The sequence below is a fragment of the Falco rusticolus genome, chromosome 3 (genome assembly GCF_015220075.1).
Source record: "Falco rusticolus isolate bFalRus1 chromosome 3, bFalRus1.pri, whole genome shotgun sequence".
Classification (NCBI taxonomy): Eukaryota; Metazoa; Chordata; class Aves; order Falconiformes; family Falconidae; genus Falco; species Falco rusticolus.
The window spans coordinates 93,909,654-93,929,296 of NC_051189.1; the positions used below are offsets into that span (position 1 = coordinate 93,909,654).

The 19,643-nt window shown below is 39.6% G+C and overlaps 1 protein-coding gene across 1 annotated transcript; it reads right to left on the reverse strand.

Moving 5' to 3' along the window:
* Nucleotides 1-288: 288 nt before the first annotated feature.
* On the reverse strand, nt 289-19,429 carry BLOC1S5 (biogenesis of lysosomal organelles complex 1 subunit 5). Its single transcript, XM_037380433.1, has 5 exons — nt 19,259-19,429; nt 17,982-18,064; nt 15,638-15,767; nt 11,416-11,474; nt 289-2,393 (listed from the first exon to the last, which is right to left on the reverse strand). Exons 1-5 carry the CDS (start codon nt 19,368-19,370, stop codon nt 2,214-2,216), a joined length of 564 nt encoding a protein of 187 aa, XP_037236330.1. The 5' UTR covers nt 19,371-19,429; the 3' UTR covers nt 289-2,213.
* Nucleotides 19,430-19,643: the final 214 nt, after the last annotated feature.

Here is a 19,643-nt window from a genome sequence, read left to right on the forward strand (position 1 = left end):
CTGTAAATGTTGGCAAGTTGCTTCAAATGCTATTAAGCATTTCAAGTACCTCAAAACCTTACATATATACATAAAAAAGTGAAAATTACTAAATAAAATATTTCAGCAACAGATAGTTTTCAGATAGTCCCAAATGAACAAGAGTGGGTCAACAGGCTGATACAGACTATGAAGAAAAGTGTTTTCAAATGATCTTCAGCATAAAACCACCCATATTCTAAAACAGGGACAAATGCATTTTCAGTGTTAGCATTTGGCTTTCCAACGAATCAGGAGGCACAATCCCAGAAGATTTTTGAAATACTGCTTTATTTTCCAGTGAATATCCAACTTGCAACACTTGTATCATTGCTTAAGAGCCCTCAAAGTGACGAAATACTAAAATCTACAGCTCCAGTGCACAGTTAATTAGATATCTAAATATTAATAAAAATTATCAGTGCAAAAATAAACATGAATTCAGTATACAGTTAAATGTGTTTCGTATAAAGATATTGGGCTTTGAGCAGATACACATCAAATAATCTGGCACGAGGGATGCCATTTTCAGTCTGTGCTCAAAACAAAACTATTCCACACCCAATTCTAAAGGCAGACAAGAACTAATTTTTCCTTTTTAAACGAAAGCCTGAACTTAGTTACAACATACATCATGGGTACGTAAGCTGAAAAACTAGAGTTCACCTCCTATTCAAATAGGTGTTGTTCTAAAAGAGGCTTTCCTATTTTTCATGTGTGGGATACTTTTGAGACATCTACACTTTTTCCATCCACAACAGAGAATTAACAACATTCCAGCATGCCCCAGTGTCAGCAAGTCCCTTTTCAGTCCAGATACACGATGATGATTGATGAAGCTGTTGGGCCTACAGTAGCGGGCAGAGCAGCTTGGCAGGAATTCAGTGTTATTGAAAGAAATCTCAAAATACTTATTCCATCTCCTCTACTAACTTTAATCACACTATCAACATGCTGCCAGGAACGGAGCCTTGACACCAAGCCATAAACTTACACAAGCAGCCATTGTTGGCGTATTACTGTTGCAATACAGGTAAGGGTAAATTCTGTTTAATTTTACCTGTTTCCATTCCAGATTGGACACCAGCTAAATTATGGAAAGATATTTCCTGTACTAATGGTTAGCTTGCAGCAAATTTCATTAAGGTACTATGCTGCATTTTGCTCGGTTAATGAACTGATGAAGTTAACTTCTTCAGTTACACTGCTATTAACTGCAAGTTTAGAAAGAAAAGAAAGCAAAACAGGAGTTTCACATACCCCGTAAGAGTAACAGTTAGTAAGAAAGCAGATCAGTACTAGAGGCGTTTTACCACTAATCTGCTCATTTGTTATGTTGATAAAGAAACAGAAATGTCTTTCCTCAATGGCTTTATAAAGTTCTGACAAGCTTATCCTAAGTAAACCAACAGCATGTCAAATATTTAAGGTAAATACTGTACTAGCTACAAAGCTAATACAAAGATCAACATGCTTCTCATGATTACTTTCGAGTGTGTTTTGGCTTTGCTTAGAACAGTAAAGCTTAAAAACAGAGGCCTGAGACATTTACAGGGAGGGAAAAGAAATTGTTGTCCAAGCTCACCGATCCATTTTTACGTTACCAAAACCCATTTAAATCTCAACTCTACTCCGTAATACTGAACATCGAACCCAAAATTACAACTGGATTTAAAACTCTGTTGAGATCTTTCATTGCTAAAGCTTCAAAGTAAAACATTCTGTAAAACAAGTTGGTTTTCCTGAAATCTATGAACAGGATTTGCAGTTTTCCCAGTGAATTCTCAGCGAACTAGGGCTGGAACCTATTACACCTACTTTTTGGGAAAGGGCTGTGGCTGCACACTGGGATAGTTAATGTTACATTAGTCTCTGTTTTCCCAAATGATACAATACTCTCTGCAGATGGGAAAGAATTCCAGTTTGCAACTCCCTGAGCTGATGTAGTCACGCAATGTAATTTCCAGTCCCACTTTCCAACAAACGAAGAAATACTGGCATTCCACCTGCCCTGAACAAAACAGGCATAGATAGGCACTTAAGCTGAAAGTATGCAAACCTTTCCTTCCCATCCCAAACCTGTAGAGGAAATCCTCCTTTTTTCTTACGTGTTTCAGCTTTCCGAAAGAATCTCAATTTAAGTCAGAAGCAACAGAGTATTGGCACAAACCCAGCATTATTAAAAAAGAAAGGCCTTAAAAAGAAACATATTTGGCCAGTTCCTTCTCCATCTCAGAATACTGCTCTTTGAGGCGCTCCATAGCTTTTCTGTGCTCTTCGTCCACCTCTGCTCGCTTGTTTTGTTGTTCTTTCATGAATTCCTCCCAGTGGGCTATGTGCTTCTCTTCACGAGCCATCAGCTTGTCCGCCTGAAGCTGACAGGAGGAAAATACGAAGTTTTAACAACCATTTCCATATTAAAATGAAGGGTTTAAGGAGAGCTACATAATGCTGAAGTGTCAGAGAAACTGCACTTTTACTTCAGTACAGTGAAACTAGCAAAAAGGTGAAACTAAAAAGAAAAAGTTTATTTTAATAAAGTATAGTCAATCCAAAACAAATAATAAAAAGTCTGTGGTACTATTAATGTGACAGTATTAGCAACAACAGCTTTTCTATGCTAGTCTGGTGAAAAATAATTAAATAAATAAACCGAAAGACACATTAAAGCTACTAGTTCCCCTAGTTCGCTTCTGTTAGCTTCTAAAGATCACACTTGTTGCATTATTTGCTCCTCTGATTACTGACAATGTCAGAAGCACTGTAAGCAGCAGATATAGATCAGTATTATCTTTAAATTTTCTTTTAAAATGAGCTTCTGCTTTTGGGAACATAGTATTCAACGTTTTTAGCCCCTTAGTTATGGTGAAAGAAACCCACCCCAACCAGCACATGGACACCGCTTTTCTTTTTTCTTTTTTTTTTTTTTATTTTTCCCCTTTTCTTGTGTTCACACAGAAAGAAGCTGCCTACTGACACAGACAAGACTCAGGGAGTCCACTGTTCTTAAAGTATCCCAAAGAGAAATAATTTAAATACAATAAAGCTAATTTTTGATTAAGTGGTCTTAAAAGACCTGACAATCTGCATCTAGTACAGCAAGTATGGCCAGGCCTATGTTATATAAAGGCTACAGATTAAAAATGCACTTGAAGCATTACTGTATCTGAGTTATAAGGAAATCAGTAGCCCCACTATATTTCATATCTGTGAGTGCTAGACAAAATTTTAGAGTTATGTATGTCTATTATTTAGGTACATCTGCATTACCAGAGATTAAAGGATCAACACTCAAGACAACATTTGAGATTTTATGTCAAATACCTGTAAACAGAATGCTTCTATGTTTCACAGCAAATTACAATGGCTAACAAAACTATAAATTATACGTCAGCCAATCCGTCAACATATTGCTTCTCTTCTTTTACATTTGCTACTTTCCCCTTGAATGTCTCATTTGTTGAAACAAAAGTATTTTCTACATTCCTGAATACATTTTTCAAGTGAGAAACAAACCACCTTTCTATTTTACCACAATGCTTAGGTTCAGCATAGTAATTAGGTACCAGTCTTGACGAAAAGCCTCTAATACAAAAAGGAAAGAGTGAAATAGAATATAATAACATAGATATTCAATGTTTTGAAACTGGCAGTTAGTGTTTCTGCTTTGGCCAGCTACCTCTCACTGTGATTGATGTCTTCCTTTACAAATAAGTTATTTTTCCCCCTCATACTTTCATATTGCTTGGCTTCTGGTAAGTCTGACTCTTTTCACCCTCTTATCTTCAGGAAAAAAACCACAAAACCAAAACCCCAAATAAAAAATAAATAAATTCTAACTACCTAGAAACAGGGATCATATACACATTCAATATGCATGTCAACATGAGATATACTTATGTGGATTGCTTGCATACAGTATTAACAGTCTGGCCTCCTTATATTATAGATGCTGAAGTTACAATAAATCTAGGCAGTTGTTCTTACATTTGTTCCATCTTCCAGCAAAAGAGAGGATTCATCCTTTTTCTTCCACTTCCTTTTTAATTTATCAGCAATAACTATTTTCTATGTTACAGCACTTCTGTGCAGGAATAAATACTACCGTACAGCTTTAAGAGACGTGGCATTTTTGACAACTAAAGGTAACGGAAACCCATTTATGTATTTCACACACTCTATGCATTGTTCTTCAAGACCAGGCATCATGGGTTAAATACATTATTTTTGCCATGCAGCATTTATACACATCGTAACAACATTATGCCAAGATCCATTTTGTTTGCAACAGATGCAGCACTAGCCACTAACAAAATACACCAGTGTATACTGGTGCCTTGACTAGTACACTAGTTCATTCCACAGGTTTTGTAACTGGTGGTGCACCACACACTCGTTGACAGGATTACACAGCACCTACCCAAACCGCACTTCAGTGAGACTAACCCATGCTCCTCACAACATAAATAGTTTGCAAGTAACATAAAAGTCATGTTGCTACTTTCTACTTTCATCTTCCACTGCACCATTTCTATCAAAGGACATAAAATGATTTACCTAGTAAAACAAAGACATTTCTAGAACATGAGATAGTGAAGTTTAGTCTACCAAAAGTTTGTGGTCTAACTCCTTTTTCCCAAAATACTTCTCGCCTTCCCCTGCTCAGTCAGTCTTTAGCTTGTTCTGGCACAGAAGTGACATTATGAAATAAAGGGATATTAGCAGCCAGGCTATGTACGTTGCCTAATCTATGCCTAAATAAAAATTTAAACAGTTGAGTACTGAGAAGTAATCGTTTTAAGTGCTTATTCTTTAAATATATAAAAGCGAGCAGCATTCCACTGAAATAGTAACTGATTTTATAGAGTAAGATTGATGTTGGGAAAAAATGTAACTGTGTAATTGCAATTTACACCTTTAACAAAGTAAAAAGTAGCAGATAAGACTAAACAAACACTTTAGAAAATAGAAAATAAATAATAAGATATTCTAGAACAAGCAAGTAAGAATGACAAGAAATACCAAGGAAAAGACACCGGGGACATAAACACTGTTTTCACTCTCCCACCCTGGTAACAATTTGGAAAACCCCACTGTAGCAGCCCAGCGCACACCTTGGGCACTGCAGCCTGCCTTCCTAGAAAACAAACTCAAACCCAACTATTCTCAGCAGCACCTCCAAACCACTTAAACACTTAAACAAACACTTAAAGCCGCTGAGTGGATCTGTTTGTGTGTGTGAGTCAATCGTGAAACCAGTATTTCTATTCCTACCAGAGGAATAGCTGTGTGAAGAGCAAAACCAACAGAGTGTGATTCATAATGGATGTGTGCCTTAGGATACAGATCTTTCAACCAAAGCCTATGTTGCAGTGTAAACTTGCTTCTCATTAGAAGTTAAAGAATCCACGCAGGAGAGACCTATGAATGCTGCAGCTGTGGGATAAGCTTCAATGAGCACTTCAGTCTCGTTAGGCATCACAGAACAGTGTGAGAGAGAAATCCTGACCAAAGACAGGTTCCTCCTATGCCCACATCCAACTGCAGCACCTCCTGCAAAAGACACCAACCCTGGAGCTAAGGCACTAAAAGGCTTCCCTTATCCGAGTCTTCTCTGCTGTCTCTTAACAGCTACTACCGTGGTACAGCCTCACCCAGCAGAACACGGCTAACAGTCTCTTGAGAACCCAGGCTCCCACACAAGACATCGACATCTAGCTCTCCAGCCACAAGAAGATTCAGTTTCTCAGCACAGGAAGGTGACTTTTGCAAGACCCCTTCAGGTTTGCCCTGTATTGTACTTCCCAACTCCTACCACATCCTCTTCATATCCAGGGCTACTAACTTCACTGCTTTATTCAAATGACCGTAACGCTTAGGAGGAAAAACTAATTAAATCAAGACACTATGCAAAAAATATTGTGCCCTAATTGTAGCTGCAGCTGTAGCACAGCTAGAAAGCACAGAAGTCCATATAGGTAGATAAACAACCTCTCTTGTTAAGTATGCTATTGGCAGTCATAAAGAATCTTTAAAATACCAAGTTTTTCTAAATGTATAGACATCTTGGCGTGGATTTGTACTTCTCAACTCAAAAGTCACTCTCAAAAAGCAAACAGTTTCCAACAGTCAGCATAATTACATATATTAGGGATCTGTAGAGACAATACTGAGTGTATTTTATACTATCAATTAATAATCTTCAAATTTAGAGATTTGCAAAAAGTTTGTTTTACAGAAAACAATATGCATAGAATTTGACAGTGCGTCTGGCAAATTAATTTCCAGGGCAATTTCATAAAGGTGAGGAAAAGATCATCTTCACTTTAAGGTGACAGAACTTCAGGTTCTTTTCCATCAATTTGTTATTTAGGAAGCTTTCCAATGTCATGTTACATTTCTCACTCCTCAAAGTCTGATGACTTTAAAACTGAAGAAATAACCTCAATCAATTTAAATATTAATACAAATTGGTTCTGTTGTCTCAAGTGCCAGGATCCCTACTAAGGAAATGTTAATTCATTACACATTTAATCTCACGCCGAGTGGAAAAGAGCATATGAACATAATTTGACAGGAGCAATCTTTGAAATACATACCTGCTCTTCCTAAATGTGAACTGAAAATTGACGCAAAGAGTTAAGGCTCTAGGCATCTCCTGTAGCTTGCTGACACAAGTTATGACAATGGTAAGAACAACGATCAACCACTAGAGAACTGTATCACCTCAGTGATGCTGATACACACAGAACTCCAGTAGGTTAAGAACAAGTTGTCATGACTACAATAACTGTTAGTAGTTCACACGCCAGCTTTTGCATGTTCTCGGAAATTTTGTATTCAGGAAATGTTTAATAGCATTCTGAGCAACCTCAAACATGTTACTGTGTCTCAGTGATTTAGGTTTAAAACAAAATCACTAAAATAACCCAAACAAAAAATCCCACCAACAAAATTTACTCTTAATAAATATGTTTTAATGAATTATCAGTCCTCTAAAACTGTAATTTGTACATACAAGGTAAAAAAGCTGGCTATATGCAGAGTGGTCAATGTTTTGAGATGTTAAGAGATGTATGTACAATAAAATACCTTTTTACTAAAAAAAAAAATAAAATCTAATTCACGTATCACAACTCACAAGACAGTCTTGGTATTAAAGAGCTACAGAATATTCCAGAATCAATCTCTACAGTTTCCCTAACCTGATATATTTCCTGTGTAGAGTGAAGAGAAAGAACTGAAAAACTTTCGCTTATGGCATTTACCCTGATGGTGGAGACCTATTTCCAGTTCCTTTATACATCGAATAATAAAGTTCTAGATAACTAATGTCAATTACGATCTTGAATATTCAGAACAGTTTATTATTCTCACATGCTTTTTTAGTCAGCTGTCTCAAAGGACTACAGAACTGATACACACCCAGCGAAGTCCAGAAAGCACTTGCAGTAGTGATAAGTAACTTCTGTTAAAATTTGTACTTTTTCCTGTCATTAAGAAGGAAAAGATGCCTGCATGTTTGAAAATGCAGGTACAGTTGCATGAGAAAGTAATCATTTTTCAAAAAAGTTTGGAAGAGTAGTAATTCAGTGTTAATTATTTTTAAACTTCTAACATTGCAAGACCAACCCAACTACGTAGAAGATAAATTGAAATAAATTCTGGCCCATGCACAGTCAGCAAGACACTTCAAATGAAATACTTGCAGAATTCCCAAATTACTGAAAACTTCTAGTTACAAATTTTGGATTGCTGGTAATGATTAAAACCCCAGAAACAGACACTTTTGCTTTTAGGTTTCATTCTTTTGTTTCCAGGGCTGCCAACTGGAGAAACTAATTTGTAAACCAAAAATCTCACAAAGAAAAGCACATGCAAACATGAAAATCAGTATACTTTAATAGAACTGTCCAGAGTATAGTCTGATTTTAATTCCTACCTTTTGTCATTTTAAATGACTGCTAAAACAAACAAATCTGTAAGATAATTGTACTCTAAACTCCCAAGAAAAAAAACAAACCACAAGTCCCTTTAGTCAGACAATTATAAATTAGAAAACAGCACCTAATAAACCCAACACAGCCACTTCAGAAAACATGTAAGTTTTCACTGTTCTCCTCAACCAGTCAAGAAGTGTCTACAAAGTTGTTTTGGTATTTAATTGTATAGATAAACCAGGGCATGATAACAAGACAGAAGCCAATACTATGATACTGTATTCAGACTTCAGAACAACACATTTTGTTCTTCGGTAAAACCTCCTGACCTTTGTAATGTGGGAAAATTGCAGTATGAACTAAAGCATGCAGACAGGTGTACCTGAGGCAAGAAGAAGCCTTAGGTAATTCATGATATTGTATGGTATACGTACAATATTTAACCAGGAACCGAAAAAAAAAAGTCTCAATAATTTGCCACAAACTCTAATGCTGCGTTGTCTAATGCATAAAACATTTCCTACCATGCTGTAGATTTCTATTTGAACCAAAAAATCGTTTAACTGTCAGCAACAGCACATTATACTTTAGCAGTTTACAATCTGTATTACTGACTGGCACTTACTATCATCTACTGCACAGAAAACACTTTTTTACCCCACCTGAAAAGGTCTACGAAGTTGTACAAATGGTATTTCTCCGTGGCTGTTAATTTGGAAAAATCTGGGTAGAGTATTTTGTTTCCTTCATCACAGAATCATCTTCTCACCCTCAAACACTCTTAGAACTCCAGCTCTAGCCTCCTATAAATCTTCCAGCTCCAGACCACACGGATGCAGCTTTTTCCTGTCTTTTATTGCTAGTTATCCATTCTTTCAGCAACTCCTCTTCTCCAAACAATATTTCAGCTGTACTGGTAGAAGTTCCTTGAGTCGCCGAAAAGAACATAAGCCATGGCAAGCTGTTAAAACTTCACTTTTCACATGTAACCTAAATACTTAGCCTAAATTTCTGTCTTTCAGTATAACTTCACAAATACAAGGGTTTGGGAAACTCAGACTAAGCTTAGGATCTGTTCTATGTTTGTAACAATGCCTACTACTTTTATGAGTAATTTTTTAACTAAGATATTTAGACATCACTAAATTTGGAAGATTTTCAGCTTTCAGGTTCACATAAAAACTTGAGAATAGTTTTGAGCTAGTCTTGTAATTTGCCTTAGATATAAACCAAAGCTTCTCTAAATTACAAATATAGTTGCTGCTGTATTCATTCCTGTTCCGGGAATTCCCTTTGACGTGTTAGTAAATTTATACATTTTGGCAGTTATACCTTTCATATGCCTTTTATATCAACACCTATGTTCAGACATCAGTTATTTGGAAAAAAAATCTGATTACGAAACCCTTTTTTCACTCAATAGTGCACACTGCTTGAACTTGAAAAATAGTAAAGCCATCTTGTACACAGTACTGACTCACATGAGTCAGTTCTGTTTATTTCTATACTTTACTGTCATTGGTTATGCAAAAAACTAACATTTGTAAGAACATCAGAGTTTTCAGTAAACTTTGTTTTTGCTATTACCTGGGCTATTTTTGCTGAAATTAGAAAACACAAATAAAACCACTTCAAAAAAGCCCAAACCAAACCCGCCACCATCTGAGACAGACACAGGCTTTGAGAAATGTTACCATAGTAGATCATGCTGCAAGCAGTTAAGAGGTAAGAGCGTAACGGAAAGTGTTAGGTAGCTTCCAGTAGAAACCTGTACCCTTCTACATAAAAATATTTAAAACAAGTAAGAATATAGCACACACAAACAAGTTTACAAAATTTCTTGAAGTCTTCTCTAGTTTCTCCCACAAGCTTAAAGTAATCCTCAGCTTGAACTACCAACTAAATAGCACTGAGATCTGGATGGGATGACTACTCAACAAGACAGGAGACTCCACGAGTGCCTCTTTCAATGACACTCCCGTAATCACAAATTACTTTACACCCTAAGTGAGAATGTGATAGGGACAACATAATTTCGCTTTTGTTACTTGGCTGATAGCAGTAGCTGAAAGGAACTACACAAAAGAGAATTAGTAAAGCCATTTTATAAAATTCATTCTGTTCAGCAGAAATTGAATTAATGTCACTGAGGGCTGCTAACACTAATCACTTGACACTAGGTTCTTCCAAAACTCCATTATTTTTTCTGAACACCTGATTTCAGAAAGGAAAGGAAAAAGCATTTCTCCTCAAGTGGCTGCACTACAATAACAACTTTTATCTATAATTTTTAAAAAGTTCCCTATCAGTTACTACTCACATTTGGAAAGTTTCAAGCCGAAATGTCTTACTATACAAGCTTAAAGAAATGCTACAAATCCTGAATAGATATTAGTATTTCTCCACTACACATAAAAAAAAAAAAGTGGAAACATACAGCTAAATTTTTTAAAAAGAATAGTTACCATTCTTATTGAGTGCTCATTTTATAAGTTATACATTTTTTATAAAAGTTCTACTTCAAACAAACAGTAGCAGCAGTGTAAGAATTTCCTGCTTAACCTCTCTACCAATATCTACACCAGCGTTAGACACAAGCAAACTCTGTCAGGGTTTCACAGTGTGCTGTTCGCACAGTACCAGTATTCAACTCCAACTGGACTGCCCATCTTCACTGATTACAAAAAGGAAAGAAAAACACGACTATCAGCTTACATAAATCAATGCACAGCCTGTTTTGTATGATGGCCACAGCAGTCTTCAGTTTTTCTGAACTAAGTGATTATAAATAACATTTTGCAAGTAAAAAGATAACACAGGAACACAATCATGAAGGAGTAGTGGGAAAACATGAAACTAATTTCTTGTATAATTTTCCAAATCTTAGATTCAGAGCATACGCATTTCAAATGAGCAAAGTGTAGCCAACTGAAAAGATTCCAATGATTCGCATGTTCCTATAATATAGCCCTTCATTAAATAACCCATCCACAAGTGAAAAACACACTTCCTTTTCAACAAGCAATATATATAATATGGTCAATGTTCTCAGCTAACTAGGAAAGATTTACATTTCCATTCTGGTAGGTTAATAGGTGTTTTTTGTTCCACAGAAAATCATTTTTTTTCATATTTAAGCTTTCCCTGTATGTGACAAATATTACAGTCTGAGCTAGCAGGGAAAATAAAGCAAAGGAAATAAAAAAGTTTCCATGTATCAGGAGATTGTAGGAAGAGCCAGTGATACATTAACTTGCAGTCACGAACATATAGGCCACCGCAGTATGTGTTCTGTAAGTGCAGAAATGACCCTAAAAAAAGTTTTAGTATTAGTGCAAGTATATAAAGCATAGAAAAATATGCTTTTAAGTTTTGCTATACTGAAGGCAGATAAACTTGCTGTAGAAGCGCAAGACTCCTACTTAGATCACATTTTAAAAATCCATCCATCCTTTACCTTCCTCTCTTCATGCTCTCTCTCTTGGAGTCTATGCATCATATCGTTGGCAGCTTGCACTGAAATAACAAATTGCAGTAGATCAGTCTGTGGTTCTAAAGCAAAGAAACTCTCCTGAAAGGGACTTAAGACACGAGGCTGTTGCAAGTCAAAGATTGTATTCCATTGGGCCACTTGACTCTGCATGAAAAAGATTTGTCAGTATTTGCAGAAAATGCTTTACATGAATACTTGTGTGTAGACTTATCACCAAGTTTAACCCTTGCATGTTCCAGAAGCCAAAAAGAGAAAAGCAGCTAGATCCTCTTGTGCCCACACTCAGCGTGGCTGACGAGCTAAGAGTGCACTACTCAGCACCTTAGAAGACATCAAAAAAATGCTCAAGTCATTAAGTAGTAACAGGTGACCAAGTTCTATGTTTTAGTAGTTCGGGATTTCTTTTTAGTTCTTATTTTCCCCCATTAAATGTAAAAAGTGATTTAGTATAAACAATCTACATGGAGCACATCTTCATGCTGGAGCCAGCCTCGTCTTGTAAGCCTAAGCCCAGGAAAACTTCTCAATGGAAACAGGAACTGTATTCCCGTGCAGTTTTCAATACTTCATGCAGAATTAAATATACTAATTTCCCTAAAGCAATCATTTCTCCCACTAACATATCCTAGTATCGAGAAATTTCTTACTTATCATCATCTTAATGCTGGTGATTTCTCACACCAGGAGGCAAGCTCCTGCTCCCAGTTAAAGAACAGATTCACTGCCCTCACAGGTGATGAGGAGCTGCGAGCACCATGACCTGGAGCATCTGGGGGCTGAGCCTGAGCCACGCAGGACCATTAGAAGACAGTAGCAAGTGACAGTTGTAGCAGACTTCCTATGGCAGGCGACAGAGGCTCCCCACCTTTTGCTATGTTTTGTCCTCTAGGGAGGTTCACCAGTGCCCAGGAGCTCATTCAGGATGGTGTAGAGAGGCGACTAAGACTGGGATGATTCACCCTGCTACTCTTCCACATAGATGTCAGTGGCATTGCAGGGGTGACCTGAGAAATATCAGGAATGACTACAGGGACCTGGGGACAGTGGTCAAATGCATGGCAGTGTGTGTAGTGTTCTCCTCAACCTTCCTGGTGAGGGGCACCTGATGGATCTTTGGGGTTAAAAGCTGGTTGCACAGTCAGTGTTGGCAGCAAAGTTTCAGTTTCTACATCCATGAGACCCATTCTGAGCAGCAAAAGCTGCCTGGAAGAGATGGGATGTACCTGACTAGGCAAAGCAAAAGCACCTTTGCCAACAGGCTGGCGAACCTGATAAGGACAGCTTTAAAATAGAAATGACAGGTGAGGGAGTGATTCCTCAAAAAACGAGATGTAAAGAAGTTGGGGACAGGGTAGGCAAATCAAGGGTCTGGATGATGGTAACAGAAGGGGCATAGCACCTTTTTCAAGGATCACCTCCTCCATGCTCAAGAAAGGTCCAGCCCAACAAGCAGCAGATCAAGCAAAGGCAGCAGGAGGCCGGGGTGGATGACCAAGGAGCTCTTAACTGAATTCAGACTTAAAAAGCAAGTGTACAGGAGGTGGGAGCAGGGGCAGGTGACCCAGGAGGAATACAGAGCTGCTGTCCGATCATGCAGATAGGGTTAGGAAAGTCAAAGCTGATCTGGAATTGAATCTGGTGAAGGATGCAAAGGGCAACAAGAAAGGATTCTACAAGTACGTAAAGTGCAAAAGGAAATCTAGGGAAAATGCAGGCCCTCTGCTGAAGGGGGTGGCGGAGCTGGTGACAATGAACACGGAAAAGGCCAAGGTACTCAATGCTTTCCTTGCCTTAGCCTTTAGCATGAAGACCAGCCTTCAGGAATCCCAGGCCCCTGAGACCAGAGGGAAAGCCTGGAGCGAAGAAAGGATGGAGGAAGACCAGGTTAGGGAGCACTTAAACAAACTGGAAATATGTCTTAACATATTCCACAGGGCCTGACAGGTTGTGTCCATGGGTGCTGAGGGAGCTGCCTGACATCACTGTGAGGCCACTCTCTCTCTTTGAAAGGTCACTGTGACTGCAAGAGGTTCCTGAAGACTGGACTCCTATCTTCAAGGGTAAGAAGGAAGGGCCAGAGAACTACTGACCAGTCAGCCTCCCCTCAATCTCAGGAAAGGTGATGGAAAAAAGTCCTGGAAGCATTTCTAGACACATGAAGAACAAGAAGGTAACTGGGAGTAGTCAGCATGGATTTAGGAATGGGAAATCATACTCAACCAACCTAACAGCCTTCTATAATGCAGCAACTAGCTGGGTGGATGGGGGAAAAGCGGCTTCAGCAAGGCTTTTGAAGCTGTCTCCCCTAACATCCTCATAGACAAACTAAACAAAGCACAGGTTAGATAAGTGGACAGGTGAGGTGGATTGAGAACTGGCTGAAAAGCCAAGTCTAGAGTCTGCGATCAGCAGCGTGGAGTCAAGTTGGAGGCAAGTCACTGCTGGTTTACCTCAAGGGTCAGCACTGCAGCCAATACTGTTTAACATCTTCATTAGTGACCCAGATGCTGGAGCGAAGTGCACCCTCAGCAAGTTTGCAGATGATACAAAACCAGGAGGAGTGGCTGAAAGACTACACGGTTGTGCCGCCATTCAGAGGGACCCTGAGCAACTGGAAGTTGGGGTGAGGGAAGTCTTACCAAGTTCAACACAGGGAAATGACAAGTCCTGCACGTGGGGAGAAATAATCCCAGGCAGCAATAGGTCCAGCAACACAGGCTGCACCTGTAGTAGTTTGTCCACTTCCAGGTTTCCCAGTAAACAAAAGAAATGGACTTCTGGAAGCAAGACCAGTGCATGGCCACAAATCCGATTAAGGGACTGGAGCATCTTCCATATGAAGAAAAGCTGAGAGAGCTGGGACTGTTCAGTCTGGAGGAAAGAACGCCTGGGGGGATCTCATTAACGTGAATAAATATCTGCTTGATGGGAATGAAGATGAGGGAGCCAGACTCCTCTCTTACAGTGCTCGTTGCCAGGACAAGGGGCAGTGGGCACCAACTGAAACACAAGATTCCACCTAAACACAGGAAAACTTTTCTCCTGTGAGGGTGGTCAAATACACATTGCCCAGAAAAGCTGTGGAAGCTCATCGGTAAAGATATTCAAAACCCAACTGGACACAGCCTGGACAACTGACTCTAGCTGCCCCTGCTTGAGCAGGGAGGTTGGCAAAATGACCTCCAGAGGTTCCTTCCCGCCTCGACCATTCTGTGATTCTAACACTAATGATGTACTGCACAGGTGACAATTACAAATTCAGGGAGTAATAGCAAAGGTTCACTCTATTTAGAAGGTATCAGAACACATGCCTTATTTGCATGAAATGATTTTAAGTTTCAAAGATTTTTCTGCAACCGTTAAGTGTATCGCATCACCTACCATTTCTTATTCTGAATATGTCAGACAGATGCTGTATAAATTATATGAAATTAAATGGTTATACAACACACTATACATAAAATATAACAAAACCCACACTGGCATATCTCAACTGCATAAATCTGGCAGCTAAAGCTATATAACCACACTCCTTAAAATATCTTTTTGAGAAGCTATCCTGCTGAATGTGTAAGAAAAAAAAATACTGAAAAATTAGCACAACAATTTTTAAACTTTCTTTTATAATCCAAGCAATTAAAAGAATAGAGGGTTATCATGATGACACCAGGACTAGCACACAACAATTACTACTACCACTACTACCCTACTTATGACTAAAGATAACAATTGCAGCACATTTCATAGCTATGTAGCAGCAAGTTTTGTTTTAAATCATGGGGGCAGTATTATGCTCTCCCACAGGAAAAATTAAGAAACTTGAAGGTCACACCACAGCATGCTTTCAACAAATCAGAAAACTGAAATTTTGTCGATGGCTTTAGCCAGCTTGGAGCAGTATCCTGTTTCCAAGCAGCAAAAGACTAAACTGAAATAGTTTCTTCTTAAATCATTGAAAAGCTTTAACATAACCTTAGCAAGAGCTGTGGTGGCTGGACCAATAAATACCAAAAAACGTGCCTGTTCTTTCCCTTTCAAACTTTCACAGAAATGAGAACAAAGCACCTAAATGGTCAAAAATTTATCCAAGGGTGGTAATTTTTCTACAAATCATATTTTCAATCCAAACTATTTAAATTATTCCTTAAAATGATGCTATAAGGGAAATAAGAAGCAACGTGCTTACATCTCTTGAATACTTCATTCAAATTGTCATTCATTGCTTGCTCACACTTAGGAAGAACATGTTCATTCGTTTCAAAGATTGCGTTCTTTAGATTTTCGAGTACTCGTAGTTCTCGGAGGCCGCGTTTTTCCTGCCAGAAGAATTGAAAGAAAATGAGTGGCTAACAAAGAATTCCACTTCATGAAATAAGATGGTTTCCAAATTGATAAATGCATAGCTTTATCTCAAAGACTATACCACTGTCTATTAAAGTGTAACTCAATTATTACACAATTGATATTAGTTTTGTGGGAAAAAAAAAAAAAAAAAAAGAGTAATACTCCATTCTTCACACTAAAATAAGGAATACTTTGAATGACACTTGTAAGAAAAGTTAGCATTTATTTAGGAAAACATGGTGTGCAAAAATGTGTTGCTTTGTATATATTATTTACAGCACATCAGAAACAACAGAGAGAAACAGAGCTTAATAGCATCTAATTTTTATAACTCAGTTGTTACAGAGAAATAACACAGCACGGATTCTGCTTGCTTAATGTCTGACCTTCCAGATTTATCATGGTATGACGTTAAAACAATTCAAGTAAAATTATTTTTACTTAAGTAAAGCAATGAAGTCAAGACTAAAAAAAAAATAACACAGCTGACTAAAGAGGCAGCCCTTCTTCTGGCTCACTGCTGATCGTGATTAATTACAAGAAGAACAAGCTCTTGCTTTATGGTTTACATGAAAAAAACCCATCAGAACACCCCACCAAAAAATCTATTTTTCTGAAGCCACAGCACGACCTCCACTGTGAATTTCACCTGCATTTTCCTTTAGACAATGAAAAGGATTCTGAAATCTGCTCCAGGCTCCTGCCTGCCTTGTTCCTACTTTTACCCGCCTCTTCCGAGTTATGAGTAGAGTTGCACACAAACATTCCTGTACTGAAAGCTGCAAATCATAAAGCAATTCTAGATAACAAAAAACATACTACACCACATGAAGTAGGCAACTGGATCACCATGCCCATTTTAAAACTTCAGAAATGAAAGCACAGACAAGTAAAACTGTTCAATTAAACAGGCTCCAGACTTCCTGAATGCAAATCTACATTCTTTACACACTAGATGTGTATGTCCCACTACAACCAAAAAAATACCTGATATCTCAAAGTGAGAAACAAGTGTAATTTTGGAAGGAATTCTAAGTTGCAAAAATATAAATAATCCTGTTTTGTTATTTCTCCCCCTAGAAGTATAAACCAGAAATTAAATTTCAGGAAAAGATCTAAGAATACATGAAATTTGCCTAAGAAACGGAACAGGACTTCAGGTGCAGTGAGAGAAATATATTATAATGATATGAGTTCTAATTTTGTAATTGAGTTTAAAATTTTCCTTCCTGTAAAAAGCCATATAAAAACATTTACAGTATCCTACAACTTAGGAAGGCAAAGAAAAGAAATCATTCCTTATGACTCTCCGGTCCATATAATACAGATCTGATGAGAGTTCAGTTCACATATGTCTTTTGCTAAAGCAGTATATAAACAAATTAGACCTGCTTGAAATATTAGCTACAACTGGTGCGTGTGTGCGTGAGGGAGGACATATAAATGTAATTTTAAAAAACATCAGCTCTGCATACTGGAACTTTGAGGTATAACTGTATTTTAAGATTTTAAATTCCATGTTCTGTAAGAAAGAAAATCTACTCAGAAATAGATTTTTGTTGACACAAGAATCTACTTTTCTAAATTTTTGCTGCCACCGTGTGGAAGCCCTGTCACACTTTCCAAGAAAGTTGAATATAAACACTTCAGTGCTTTAGCCTTATTTGCAGCCATTCAGATAACATTTCATTCAATTTTTAATCATTTTCTCACTTTGCATAAACTATTGCTCCTCTCTTCCAGTAATATTACTTTCTTTCATGGAACAAAAATTAAAGCAAAATTAAATTACAACTGTGCTGGCTGAATCCAGCTGAGGCACAATGCAGTTTCTTAATCAGATGTAAACCCGTACTGGCCAACAGTATTTCCCTTGAACCAGCTAGACTTCTCTAAGATTTCAGAACTACACCATTCTTCTACATCAATATTCCTGCCAGTCTTTTGCAGGAAAAATATTTATGCCCCTTTCAAAACTTTTTACTTCCGAAGACCTAAATTACTGCTTCACTTACTAAAGATTCAGACGTATACTGTAGATGTTTGAAATTATTTTGGGCAAGATATATATGTGAAGTCTTTCTGAAGAAAATTACATGCAGATTGTAATCTCTAAAAAGATGATAGAACTGTTTAAAGTCTCATACTCTGAAGATTACAGCACCCAGTAAGATACCAATACTTACTTCAAATTCTTTAACAAAGTAACGTATTTCTCCCTGAATTACTGGTCTGTGATCCAGTAGTCTTGAATAGATTTCCCCAACATCTAGAAGATTAATGAAAGTCAGATTTTTAGTTTTTCTCTCACACTCCATGGTACAGAAGGCAAGGCACCACACACCATACTTTAATGCAAGAAGGACTACTGCTCACCAAATACATACAAAATCATGAGAGCACCAGAATAATATTTGTTGGCTATCCTATCTATTCTGCAAACAATCAACTTAGATGAAAGGCAATGAATCAGTACCCCAGGCGCCACAGACACCTTTCTGTGAAGATGAATGCTTGCCTCTGTCTCTCAGCACCCTGTTCTGCTTCGCCTCAGCACAGCTTCCACACCAGACTGTTAAGAACGGTTAAAGAGCAGAACGAAACGCTGCAGCTCCACAGAGAATCGCAGCTTAAGGTGTGGGAGTTTTCTGCAGCAAGAGACAGAAGGAAAGCTCATTACGAAGGAAAACTTAGCATTTTCTTGTATACCAGGGCCAAAGGCTTGAAAGTTAGTCTTGAAGAAGAGTGTTTACAACATAAATATGTATGAAAAATAGGCTTGGCTGTCATACAGAAAAAAATAACCAGCAAACCACCATTCAATTTAAAAGCACTCTGACAGCACAGCAAATATAGACTACTTCAGCAGACACACAGGGTAGTTCCAACAAGCACTTGGAACTGGTGGTGAACTGGCAGTGTCCCGTCTATGGCAGAGCCCCCCCCCCCCCCCCCCCCCGCACCCACGGGCATCTGTTCACACCCCGACTCCCACCCCCTTCAAAAAAAAAAAAAAAAAGCGCAGAACGATCATTTCAAACCTGGGGAAACGACACGATTGCAGCAAATAAAGGACAGGCTGAAACGCTCCCAAGTTCAAACGCTTCTACGTACAGATCACCGAGAGCAAACCGCGGGTGCGCGGGGTGAACCGAGACAAAAGCAAGGAGCTCCCCAGGAAGCTCAACGCCAGCGGCGGGGGCTGGGGGCAGCCCGGGCTCCCCGGGCACAGCCAGGCAGCCAGCCCAGCCCCCCGCTGCGGAGCCCAGCGCCACTACAGCCTCCCCGGCCCTGGCTCCACCGCCTCGAACGCGGAGCCCCGGGGGGGCTTGGGCAGGGGCCGCGGGACCTGTCAGCGCCGCCCGCCGCTAGGCCGCGCCTCCTCCAGGCCCGTTGCCCCGCGCCGCGCACGGCGGCCTCCACTGCCACCGGGGCCCAGTACCGGGGCGGCCCCGCTCCTCACCCTTTATGATGGGCTGAATGGGGGAGCCGGCGGCCAGCGCCTCCCGCTTCCTCTCGCTGGGCAGCGGGGCCGCCCCGCTCCGGCCGGGGGACGCGAGGCCGCCCCCGCTCATGGCGCCCCGCTCCAGCGGCGGCCACCGGGCGGCCCGGCCCTTCCCCGCCCGCTCAGCTTCCGCCTCGCCGCGCTGCCTCCGCGTGACGTCATCGCCGCGCGCCGGCCGCCTCAGCGCCCCGACAGCGGCCGTTGCTCTGGTAACGCGGGCGGCCCGGCCTGCCCCGACCCCCTCCGCGCCGGCGCCAGCGCAGGGCCCCACGCGTGGGCTCCTCCAGGCCCCGCACCTTGCGCCGCCGGGCACAAACCGACCGACCCCCACGAAAATCCCGCC